Source organism: Diadema antillarum, unplaced genomic scaffold (assembly GCF_040938485.1).
Source record: "Diadema antillarum isolate AM-2024a unplaced genomic scaffold, OU_Dant_1.0 seq00001155_RagTag, whole genome shotgun sequence".
Lineage (NCBI taxonomy): Eukaryota > Metazoa > Echinodermata > Echinoidea > Diadematoida > Diadematidae > Diadema > Diadema antillarum.
The window spans coordinates 11250-24404 of NW_027271965.1; the positions used below are offsets into that span (position 1 = coordinate 11250).

The 13155-nt window shown below is 38.6% G+C and overlaps 1 protein-coding gene across 1 annotated transcript in view; it reads right to left on the reverse strand.

Moving 5' to 3' along the window:
* Positions 1–437: 437 nt before the first annotated feature.
* The window catches only part of LOC139744291 (CLIP-associating protein 1-like), a 39941-nt gene continuing 27223 nt past the window's right edge, over positions 438–13155 (reverse strand). Inside the window, exons 6-9 of the mRNA XM_071654737.1 lie at positions 8042–8133; positions 2304–2379; positions 1355–1452; positions 438–561 (exon numbers count right to left, since the gene is read on the reverse strand). Coding sequence (XP_071510838.1) covers positions 453–561; positions 1355–1452; positions 2304–2379; positions 8042–8133 — 375 coding nt within the window. The 3' untranslated portion in view covers positions 438–452. The remainder of the gene's footprint in view (positions 562–1354; positions 1453–2303; positions 2380–8041; positions 8134–13155) is intronic.

Here is a 13155-nt window from a genome sequence, read left to right on the forward strand (position 1 = left end):
TCCCTTTGCAAATTTGTCCCTGAGAAAATTTCAACACAGCTTCCTGTGTGCTTTTCCTGTTCTTCAACTTTTATCCCTCCTTGATCAATCTATCATCAGTTTTGATCCACTCAGGGTGGGTTCATCCAGACTGCCTATGATGAATCGTGCACATCAATCCAAAAAAATAATCCTTTACTCGGAAAGCATCTTAATCTTTCAATGTTTCCCAGATTCATAAACTAATCTACCTCTCGAATGGTGCGAGATTATCCCTTCATCTGCAGTGAGCAAATCACAGAATGTTCTCGCGACAGATAAATATGAGAATGAATCTCGTGATTCATGAAACAATCACACCATGTTATGTGTGTGTCACAAACTCTTTGTTTCAACGTAACCATTTCTCTGACTCCTTGGAACTGTTCTGGCATATTCTAACAGTTTTACAGCTCATGGCAGACTTCTGAATTTCAAACCGACAAGTTGCATGCCTTGCTGAAGCACTTACCTTGGTCCGGCTGTACAAGCATCTGCCCTGACCTCTTGACATCGTCAAACTTGGCGTAAATAATCGATAACCTGCAATGAGTGACGAAAAACAACGAATGCCTGAACATTCAAAATTTTCTCCAGCTTGCATAGTTACATACTAGAAAAAAAGAAAAACAAAAAGGAAAGCAAAGAAAGCAAGTTGCAAGCTGTCATAGAGTGTATTTCACTTGTGACATACTAATGATTGTGCATATTCATAAGTGTCATATATGATATGGCAGTTCTCAAATGATATCAGGTACTTGCTAAACAGACAATGAACCAGTTTTTGAACAATTTGTCTGATACTCAAGACTTTTGTTTTTCCTTGTTTGCACAACCAATACGACCTGTGCCACCGGCTGTCTCTATCTGAATAGTAGTACCACACTACTGTAAAAGTGGGTGTTTTCGCACGAGTAATTTTTGTGCTCTGCCGGGTAAGATGAATTTCGCGTGTTTTCAATTCCGCGAAATCAAGACATATACTACTGGAACATACAGCATGCAAAATTATTTGTTTGCTTTTATTTTCGCGCTAACTTCTGGTTGCACGAAATGCGCAAAAATGTTCACACTGCCAACAATTTTCACTTTCACAGAACACAAAAATCTTAATTTTTACGAGACATTTGTAATGCTGAAAATGAACAATTAGATAAGAAATCAGAAACCTTCTCCTGCACTACTTTTACAAACCTATCAATGGCAAACAATATTCAATGAGAGTTAGTAGGAATAGAATGTGCACGGGAAGGTTTGCATGGGAAGTCTACACATTTCAGTCTACTGAAATGTCCTTCTCTCTCGTATGTGACTCTGCCCTGCCCATCACACCGACCTTGATGATGGGATGCCTTTCTTGCCCAGGTCTATCCTGACTTTCTCTCCAACATGCCTGTAGATTTCAACCAGTGTGTTGATTGCTGTGTCGCGCACCTGTCAAAACGACAACAACAAAATCAGATATACATATATGGTGAATATAAAGCATCAAGGAAAACTTTCAAACTACACATAAAGCATTTTAACATAAAACAGCTGAGTAATAGCACAAACGATAGAATTCTAATAAGAATGTTTATGAGTTTTAATTTGTTATTAGATTGTTCATTTCTTGCCCTGTTGCTTGTGGAAGCTCACTACAATGTGAACAAAACTTGTAACTTTGTATAGTCTCAAGTTAATGGCTAGAACATATATAATTGGAAGAGATGTATTAATCTTATCCTATATACACATTATGTTTTAAAGGTACCATTTACCTTTGGGAGCAGTGATTTTAAAAAAATGTTTGAGTTATCACAATTGATGCATATGTGTAGGTCAGTTGTATCACAAAACATTCTACCATATAAAAAATTTGCAATAAAACCTAAAATATAACCTTGGAGATATTACTATTTTCTTACTAAACCATAGGTGTAGACAATTTAGTCCAGGAACAATCTTATTATAACTATTGTTCATATTTTGCATATTTAACAATACTTTACATTGATTATATTGGTTAACTTTTTTACACTGGTTGTTTCTATCTCTAACTCACATTTCAGAACTATTTTGAAGCACTAAAGCTGGGTTTTTGTTTTATCTGCAAATGGTAAATAATGCCTTTAAATGACAGGCTTGCTGCTCTTCTCCAACAAAGCATCACAGTGAAAAAATGCTCTGATCTAGTTCTTTATTTTTTTTTTTAAGGTGACTCTCAGGTGCAACATGTCTATAGCAGGTCTGCTGAGAACAAGATGAACACAATGTACACTAAAATTTCATTGACATAGACTTACTTGGCTGTTGGGATCTCCTAGAAGCTTGCATATTGATGGAACTATTTTACTAAGTGTTAGCGATCCGGCACCAAACCTGTGAAATTAGAAGCCAAGAACAAAAGTTCGGTGAACGGATTTGACAATAATTCATTACAGCTTTAAACATTATAATTGCAAACCTGTTGGATTGGAAGGCAAAGAAGAAGAAGAAAAAAAAAAAGAACAGCACAAACAAATGAAATATCATTGCAGGAAAAAAAAAAAATCTACTCAACCAAAGACTGTAATTGCATTATCTGTGGGAGATTTGCAATGATCTTGATTTACCCATACATTGTAGTTTTGTTACAGTAAATAAGATACTACTAAAATAGAGTATCTGCATGCCATGGACTTCCATTCACTTGTCCCTAATGTGGTTAAGCATGGCCTTTTTATAAACCGACAGAAGTGCAGAACTTGATAATCTGTCATGGCCACTTCTGAAAGCCATGTGTTATGTAGTTTAATGTCAATTTCTTCCAATTGGACAATATCCACCCCCTCCCCCAAAGTGCTCAGGTGCAGTGTTATGTGTTACTCTGGATGTCTGCATAATTAGTCTCTCTTGGCCTGGCTGCCCTTGACCAATTACGGGCCAAAAAGTAGCCAGTGAAAGGCAGTAATGAAATGCGAGGCCATCGCAAGTCGCATCACCATCCACTCTGGCGGTGGTTGTACTCTGTCTGACACATTCTGATAAATTCTGATAGTTTACAAAATTTTAATATGTCCACCCTCTTATATGTTTTTGTTGTTGTTGTTAGGGGGATCCTATTATTCCACAAAAAAAGAAAATCTACAAAATTTCACAATAATTTCTGAAGGAAAGCAAATGTATATTTTTCATTAAAAAAGCATATGGAACATATAACCATTACCGGTACTTGCTTTCAATGTAATAGCAGAAATATAAACTATGTCTTGCAGACCATTCTTGATAAAAAGGAAAGGCAAATGTTTTCACATTTCTCTCTTTTTAAAGTGCAGCTTCACAGTACCTCATCATGGTATAATATGCTTTGATGCCATCAAATCTGCAGCCGTAAGGGGTGGCGCGTAGAAGATGGGGGAAGGGGAGAGATTTAAGGTCGAGAAAATGGACACATAATCAATTCACCCCGACATTAGGCCAGAAGCCGAATGCTAATCAAGGGGATATCTGTTTACTTTTTGACATCACGTCGAAGCAAACAATGACTCAGACTCGATTGGTAATGGGACTGACAAGTTTCGTTCATTCATTCAGTCAGTCAGTGGTATCTCAGGGTCCCATCCCTCGAGGCCATGTGCAATATGTATGATAGCCAGTGCTGAATTTTTAATCTCAAAATGCACCCAAATTACAAAAACAACCGGCTCTCATATGATCCTATTATAAGCCAGTTCATAATTGGCTCATGTGCAGATTGGTACAAATGACCTTACTGTTTTTCTCAGTTAGCTTTGTACTTCACTTGTTTTCAAAGCAACATAATCAAAAGGCTCGCCCATTGACATAACAATACATGAAATTCATGTTCAAACAAGGGATGAATTTGCGTATACCAGGTGACCAGAATGGCCATACAATTGGTCTTTCAATTGGGAACACCTGGGGAGACATTCATTTCATGGTTTTGCATTAAATGCATTCATAATTCTTTTTTTCAGTAACATTGCCCAATACTAAGTCTTCACTGAAAACACTTTGTTACTACCCGCTGGATGTGCTGGCAAGCATCAAGGACTACATGAATAATCACTACATCAAAGATGCTTCACTCAGTGAATTCAAAAACCAACTTGCCTGTTAGTACAAATAACCTTTTTCTGCTCATGCGCAAAGTGGAACTACGAAAAGGCTTACTGAAAAAAAAAAAAAACAATTTTCAGAAACTGCTGTTGGACTTTTCTACACAAACATGTCAGGAGACTTCACTTTCCATACCTAAAATTTCATAGATCATCATTATTATTTTTTTTTTTGGGGGGGGGGGGGGGGGTAGGAGAAAGAGGAGGTGGCCTTTGCCTACATTATCAGAAATGACAAGACTATCATACAAGGACTAATATCAAAGTGTACACTATACACCACCTATGTATATATTTAAATGGTGTTTACTTAGATATTCTATTACCAGCACAAGAGGGCAGTATTTCACACTTTCAAATTGTATCACTCCTCTGCAACTGAGGTAGGCGCAACATTGGCTGTGTGGGGCATTGCACAAGATGCTCAACTAGTGTCTTTTCATATAAGACAACGATAAACAAGGTTTGATTCTGTGGACAGACATACCAACATCCAAACCCACACACAGACAGACAGATAAACAGACATACACAAACACACCACACACACATACACAATGAAGTCTGCCTTCAGCCAAGCAGTGATATTGTGAACTGTGTTCCGATGAATCATGCCACGCAGACGGGCAGCTTGGGGAAGGGTCGAGACACATTTACTCTGCGCTTGTCATCCCCCGAGCATTCCCGCCAGCATGGGAAGTGAGCCCTCAAGAGTTGAATGCCTGGGCATGTTACTGATGCAGACAGCATTGCTCAGTGCACAATGAAGGTTGCTGCACTGTTTTCACTGACAACCTCTTTCACTCTCTATCTTCCGTCTGGTAGTACACAATAATGATTTTACACACCAAAATGAACATGAAATAAGTCCTGTTATGAATCAATGGGGGGGGGGGGGGGAGCAAACTCAGGCATATAATTCATGCAGTGTTCACAAATGTCCTTAGTCCAACACATACTCAATTGATTCTTTGTGAATCATGATTTGCCTTCTTCAAGACTAATTGATGCACACAACCTGTGCATACAGTTGGGCCTTTTTCTGGTATCTGATTGATGGACAAGTAACGTGCTGCAATAAGCGGGTAAATGAATCATCAATTCATCACAGGTGAGCGCATTATCTAGTCTGGCAGGTACACCATGGGATGTCTGCATTCAATGTTGGATCGCTCTCAATGCGACTACTATATTCCGCCTCAAGTGTATCTTCCTCTTCTTCTTCAATTCAAGTGACCAAGTCATAACTATTTGGAATGGATACATTTGCGAGATGTACAAACCAAGTGTCTTATAAATTGTGTTTGGGTGGGTAAAATGCTTCTCTTTTTTTTTTCTTTTTTTTTTTTGGATCCTCAGTGGTTATCCACATTTTCACTTCTGTTTTTAAATTTTTCATTTGAAAAGTATGCTTCTAATTAAGGATTGGTTTTGATTCTATACACAATGTACTACGGATCATATCAAAGCTTGACATGAACATCACCATTCTCAGAGAATGGAATCATAATGTCAAGCTGTGGGGTCTACAATGTGCAGTGCTACCTGTCGATCAATAGAGTACAAAAAGTATTAATAGATATTTCAAACACACAGCTGCCAAACGCACTTACCACTAGTGCAATAGTTTGTGTCGTCAGGTGGTCAATGTCACTATTAGATTATGCCAAAACATATTTTCAGTAGACCACACTACACAAAAATTATGTTTTTGAAGTGTCTATCATTGACAATCAAAACATGCACTCTTGAAATTTAGATGATTAGTCCGAGGGCATTGACCAACCTCTCTCTGGCAAATTTGGGTCAAAACACGATGAAAGCAATGAAGATCAGCCATGCCAATATACCCGGCATAAAGATTTGTGCTAGTATTTTACAAGGTACCTCTCTGCAGAGTAATAACATGTCTCATACATGAAAAACTATATCCAATAACAAAAGATTAACTTTATATGACATCATTGATACAACATGCATGCTCCATCTTCCATTATCTGACCCCGGATATAAAAAACAAAAACAGTACAAGTAATAACGTATGCAATTATTGTCATCCCTTAAGACTGCCTCGGAAGTCATCCATCACCCTGCATCTGACGTCATCCCAGTCAATCAACGCAACAAATGAGGCATAAGATGCTAGACTCATTTCTTTCCTTTTTTTTTTGGGGGGGGGGGGGATGCTGCCAAACAATTTCGGATGAGGAGGAGGAGGAGGATAGCATCGAGCTCTACCAAGATGAGACAGCATATAAACAAACGGGGCAGGCGAGAAGATACAGGAATGGAGGGAAAGATGGATAAAGGAAGATGGATAAAGCATGTCTCTTCTCTCTAGAGAAAGTCTACCAATCCCATTGACAGCTGAGATATCAAGCATCCAAGAGTTCAGACATGGAAATGTACGGATGGATGGACTACATCCCCCTCCCTCCCCCACCCACTTTTCTTTCTTTTTTTTTCTCTCTCAACTGGAAATCATCCCAGACAGATCGCTTCCCAAATGGGGCACCTCATCCCATTTCAATCTTTAATGAACTCACTGCCTCCTCGCGCCTGTTCCAGCGTGACAGCCAAAACACAGACACAAAGGCAATACCACTTATATAGTGTAGGGTATTACTATGTTCCCTCTCTGCCATTACACGCCGCCCACACGCATCACCCCTGCATACTGGGAAGCATACATTCGCAGTGTTCAGTATGTTGATAGCCTGATGCATGAACAGTCACATCTGTGCAGCATACACACCCATGAATCCTCCAAACACACGTACAGAGGGAGGATACCATATTATTTATGCAGATGAAGAGATTGCACATATTCTCTGTTTTCAGCCTTTGAGCTCATTGCAATTGATATAAACACCTGGTGAAGCACTCTTCCTATCATTTCAAACAGTGCATTATTTTCAATGTTCACATATTTCATTGTTGATACTGCCCCCTTTCATATCCTACACCGATGGTGCTATGATAAGAGTGCCCAACTTAACAACAATTAGCTATGCTCAACTGACCTATCACTGAATATTCCAAACACCAAGATTCATGGCAGATTGGTGTATTTGGAGTGTCAATTTGATGCACTGGATACATACCATAAGCACCTAGAATGGGCAAGGGACTGAGGGAGAAATGAGGGCGGGGGGGGGGGGGGGGGGGGGGAGAGCAGGAGGGATGGAACGTGAGATGAGACAGAAAGACAGCTCCAGAAAAGAGAAAGATAGTACTGAGGGAGGGATGACAGATCAACAGTTGCCCTTAGCAACAGGAGGCCCTCAAGAGAGAGTAAAGTAACACTATATTGATGAATTAACAATGCGGTAATGGAATACATTTTTAACACAGAGGAGATGCACATAACTGCTTTCAATACTGAGGACATTGCATCTCATTTCATTCTTGGGAATATTGAAGCTTTTGTGTCATTATTTTGGGTGACTTTATATATATTCATTTTCAAGACATGATACAGAGAAAATGAAATGACATCTGGGTCCCATTTCATAAAAGATGTTAGGATAGCAACTCTTGCTGGAATGGCAACTTCCAATAGCAACAGCCAATCAGGAAGCTGGATTCTTGTTGTTACCATGACAATTGCCATTCCAGGAAGAGTTGCTATCATATCAACTTTTTATGAAATGGGCCCCTGGTCTCTCAATTGATAGGAGGCATTTTTTTTTCCCGCATATCACGTGGCAATATATGTACTTCAGGGAAGCAATGGTATAATTCTTCCATTGAACTGCTAATTATCTTTTGAAAATATTTTGACTACAATAAACACACAGGAGCAGAACTGTAAAAAAAAAATGGCTAACATTTTTGTTGCTGATGACTGTTCCATTCTGATTTCTCAGTGTCCTACCATCTAGGTTTCTCTGCAGAGCTCTGAATACATAAAAGATACTTACACATTAATTGTCTGCATCAGGCAGAGAAGCACCTCTTCTCTCACCCTCCAGCCCTTGTGTGAAAACCCCTTCATTAGCCTCTCGAAGACGTACTGCAAGAGAGAGAGAGAGAGAGAGAATATTTCCTCGCAGTTTAATATAGCAGTTTTTTTCTCCCACGCCAGAGTAGACGCAAAGGGAAACGGAGACGCGCCCGTTTTCTGGAGCGTGGTATTCATATCGGGGCGAGAGTCTCTGATGGAAACGGAAGCAAGCATCAAAATGGTAATCACAGTGATGTGGGATATCAATATACTGCCTCTTGTTAAAAACAGTGATGCCATAATGCAGTAACAAGCATTTCATTGAGACTCAGATAAACAGGACTACTTAATGCTTCAGTGGGACAATATCACAATAAAAATTTCAAAGGCATGTTATTTTTACCTCTTTTACAAATGTTGGTTCAAACAAGACATATTATTCACAAGATGTTCATACAAAACAGAATTTTTTACTTATCTACTAGCACACGAAAATTCAATAGATTTATGACAAAAAGTGTAGCCATGGTTATCTAACCTTGTAGCAGTCATGAAAAGGAATATTCAACAGTACCTTTGTATCTATTGCACTGGATATCACACAGCTAACATAAGTTTGCTGGCATAATGAGCCTAGAGTAGCCTCTAAAAATATACAGTGTGTATGAGCTGCTACACATACTCATTGTGCATAATACATCAACAGCTTTTGCAAGTTTACTGAACAAAATATGCTGTCAGTGGTGATGTAAAATCTTCTCTGCAACGATCACATAAAGGAGCACAATATGCAGTCTGATTTTGTTTGTGATATGGTTTGTGCAGGTCACGGTGTGATGTGTAGACCCATACATTGCACTTCATGTAGGATACAGATGTCTAAATTTTCGACCTCTTTTTCATCACGATACCTATAGTAGCTTATAGGAGCAACAGCCTCACTCGGTAGTTACCATGATAAAGTAGTGGCAACCGTAAATATAACAGATGACTGTGTGGAATACATCTGATAAAAGATGCTATCGGTTCTGCGGTATCCCAAATGAACCAAATGAAACAAGCATATACCTGCGGTGCATTATCAAATGGCTTAAAAAAAAATGACGACTTCAAAATCTATCTGAGTCACATTTAGAGCTGGAAAGAAGGCTCATTGTCAAATATTGCTCTCCCCTGCAGGCTTGAGCTGATGTGACTTGTTTGTTTATGTTACCAGCCCTCTGTTTCTGCCAATGTCACTATGGCAACAGTGGCACTTTCTGCGACATGAGTGCATGCACTACTTGAACATTAGCAGCATGAGCAACGGAACAAATTATGCTGGTAATGGCTTTAAACGGGGACATTTATTGCTGCTGTAAAAAGCTGAGAATCAAAGTTATGAGAGGTACACTACACACTGATTATGGGCACCTTCAGGCTGTGCCAGAAAGGTATTGCTTTACAGCATAACTGGCGATGGGAAATCTGGTCTATGGATCTTGTTACATCTTGGAAGACATTGTATACCACTAATAGTTTTATGTTTATGTTTATTCTTTTCATCCTGTTCTTACAAACTTGAGGGGAGAACATGGCAAGCAGAGAATACAGTAACATCCCATTCAATTCCCCAGATAGCAAAAAACAATCCATATGATAAAATGGCCAGCTTGTGTACTTTTTTTTTCTATGTCTCTCTATGCAAAACCTGCTGTTGAATGTCCAAAAAAAAAAAAAGGCTTCATTGTTTAAAATTGCTACTCAAATGGATTACATATTTGCGTAAAAGCCTTGGAAGTGTACTTGGTATGTGCAACATAGTGAAAACTGCATTAACGTGCCTTCAAGCATTCAATCAAATATGTATGCATCCCTTCCACGGTTGTTACGCTAAATGAACACGAGGTACAAACTTCAGCATGTTGTAATGGAATGAGAGTAGTGTGCGCCTCTTGCCAAAAGCTGAGTACACAGTATACCAGTCTACCTTATAGTGCCCCACTTCAACACAGACTCATCAAGATTTAAAAAAAAAAAAATAATTAATTATATCGTGGTAAAATCTTATCTGCTATGGCATTACTTGTTACCATGGCAATTGTAACTTGGCATTCTGAACAGAGAAAGCTGACATTTCAAGTGACGTCAGTTGTACCCAAGTAACACAGCAGTAAAGATTGCGCGATACTACAATGTTGATGTTTCACAGAGCATAGTGTACCCTGTAGGAAATGCAAATGTTTTACATACATTTGATGTGGCAATTAGTAAAAGGTTAATGACTGCTATCAAAAGTGTTGGCGAATCAATTACTATGAAGTCCAAAGGTCTTCTAACATTTCTTGTTTCGATCACGTGACCTAAGCAGTACTTGAGCAATCTTCTTTTTTTCACTTCCTTTGTGCATGGAATCTCACATACTTCACATTTACTTGGCACGTTTCCTTCCTATCACTGCTAAATATAATTCCAAGGATATCATGTCTACAAACACTCTTACCAGACTGAAGAAACCAATCCCTTCAAACTAATTCGAGATGACTCGCATTTCGTTCTGCTTGTGTAGAAGACATACGTAAGAATTTTTATGACAGTAGTCATTTATAATCACACATGTGTAGGGCCTCTGAGAATAACAGTGTTTAGCCACTGACAGAGCTACCCTACTGATACAAAACAAACAAATAAATAAATAAATAAAAAATCCAAGGTAGCTATTTCCATTCTCCACAAGAGAGATAGTGTTAAGCTGACATGCAGACATTCAAATTATTATCTCACATCAATTTTAAGATGTTGCTTAAAACTTCACAAGCTGCTCTTTTAAAATTGCTCATTTCGTGCGAAACTCTTTTGAGACAGTTTTGTCCATAAGCCTCTGGTCAAGTCTTGTTTGTAAAATTTATTTCGAGAGAAATGTGGCAACATTATCTTGACTGTTCTCATTATCAGAACAGAGCTCTTTTATACAAGTGTAGCTCACAAGTCCACAAAAAAAGGACAAATGAAACTCCAGTATGTTGAATTTACTTACACAGTACATTGAATTTACTGTAAGTTCGAAAGTTCCATTACATTTAAATGAGCTTCACAGTGGGTCATAGAACTCAACTGCCGAACTAAAACGGTGGTCTGCAACTCAGGCCAAAATCGAGAAAGTATACGATGAAATTGAAAATATTTTCTGCACGAATTTTCAGTGGCGTCGAAACACAAAATGGCTATATGAACGAATTGACTGCACATGCGCGAAAGGGATCTCATATATTCTTAACCGAGAATTGCGTGATAAAATACAAAGTAGAGTGATACTATGGTGCATGACTTGAACTTCCAGACTTCCACACCAAAAAGTGGTCATATTGTGTTGCACATCTACACGGTAGTCTGACATGGAATTAACATTACAAGATCAGTTAACAAGGTCTTTTTTTTTCCTTTATTGGGTGTAACGGGAGAAGAGGGGGAAGGAGAATGAGCACCCATACAAAGCGGCAGCACGAAGTCTGAGGATCGATTTCACACATAAAAATTACACCTCGTCGATCACACGCACACAAAGGGTACATGACATGCAGTGGCTCCTCAATTCAGCACGAGTATGGGGAAATGATGGAGATCAAGTAATTTTTGATTGATGTAAAGAATCAGACTGCAGATTAATCTTCTCTCAGATCAGCAACAGTGGTAGATCTACACAGACCAATGTCTTTTATTTCTTTCCAGTGAAAAGACAAGAAGACAGTTGAAACATTTGATAAAGTTGTGGAGAGACCAAGATTTAAAAAAAAAGAAGAAAATATACTGTGAACAGGTACTGCAGCTTCCATTCATTGCATTCGCCTCAGGGAATTTGAATTTCATGTTGAATGCCGCCTACCTTTGACTGTCCACCAGGAATAATATTTGAACTGTTTCCAGTGCTAAAGGTCACGTTGTAGGTGCACCCATCTCACACCTTCCAAACAAGAGAGAGGTGGGGTACAGTACTTCCAAGTCTAAAACTGACATTTGCCATACGGGCAAATATTTCCAGATATAGAATAACAAATATCAACTCTTCTCCCCAACCCCTCACACACACACTTTAAAACGGATAAATCAAATGCATTTTTTTTTCTAAATACAACATCATCTATAGCGGGTTAACAAAGACTTTTTCCCACAATGAAGTTTACACATCAGCTCAGAATTGTGTGTCTACCTACGAAGGATAGATTTACAAGTGTGTAAAGGTGTGCTTCAAAATCACACAGTACAAAGTGAGAAACTACATGCTCATTGTTGGTGATCTAAAAACGAAATGTGCATACCAGGGTAACCATTTACCAAACAGCAGAAATGCAATTCAATAAAAAAAACCCAAAAAAAAAAAACAGGTACTTTGACACATGATATATTTTAGCAGGTATTGAACAAGTCATGCAGTTTTCAGTAATATCATCAGAAGATAATGTGTTGTATATCGTCGCTGGGGTGACAAGACCTTGTATCTGCAATTTTGGTGAACATGCCTTTTTTCGATTAAAAGTCAAATAATGGGTTAAGTGATGTCCTGTCCAAATCCCAACTGTCTTACTCCAAAAATAAGCCACCACGGAATGTCATAGGAAAGACTATCCCATTCGCCACTTTGCTCTGGCCGCCATGTTTTTTGGCTCTCCTGAACATTTGACATTTTGTAGATACGAGGTCTTGTCGCCCCAGCGACGATATGACACTTAGGATGGCACAGTTCAGATCCTAGCTGAAATTGTCCATAAAACAGTCAGTGGACCCTATATTCATGATGCCACCAGTTTGAACAACAAACTATGTAATTTATACTCTATATTACATAAATATATTACATTTATACATTCACTTTTGTTTTAGTTTAGTGTTATTTGTTTGTTGTTGTTTTGTTTCGTTTCATTTTTGCTATTGGGATTTAAGCATATCTTTGTTAGTCCATATTTTGTGCTTTTTCTTAGAAAATGACACCCAATACCCTATGCGTTGATCAGTCTGCATGCTTCGAGCACCCTGTGCTACACTGTCTGTATTCAGTCAAAGCAATAATGTACTACCAGGTCTGTCCTACTCATACAAAAATCTCTTTGTGGAGCC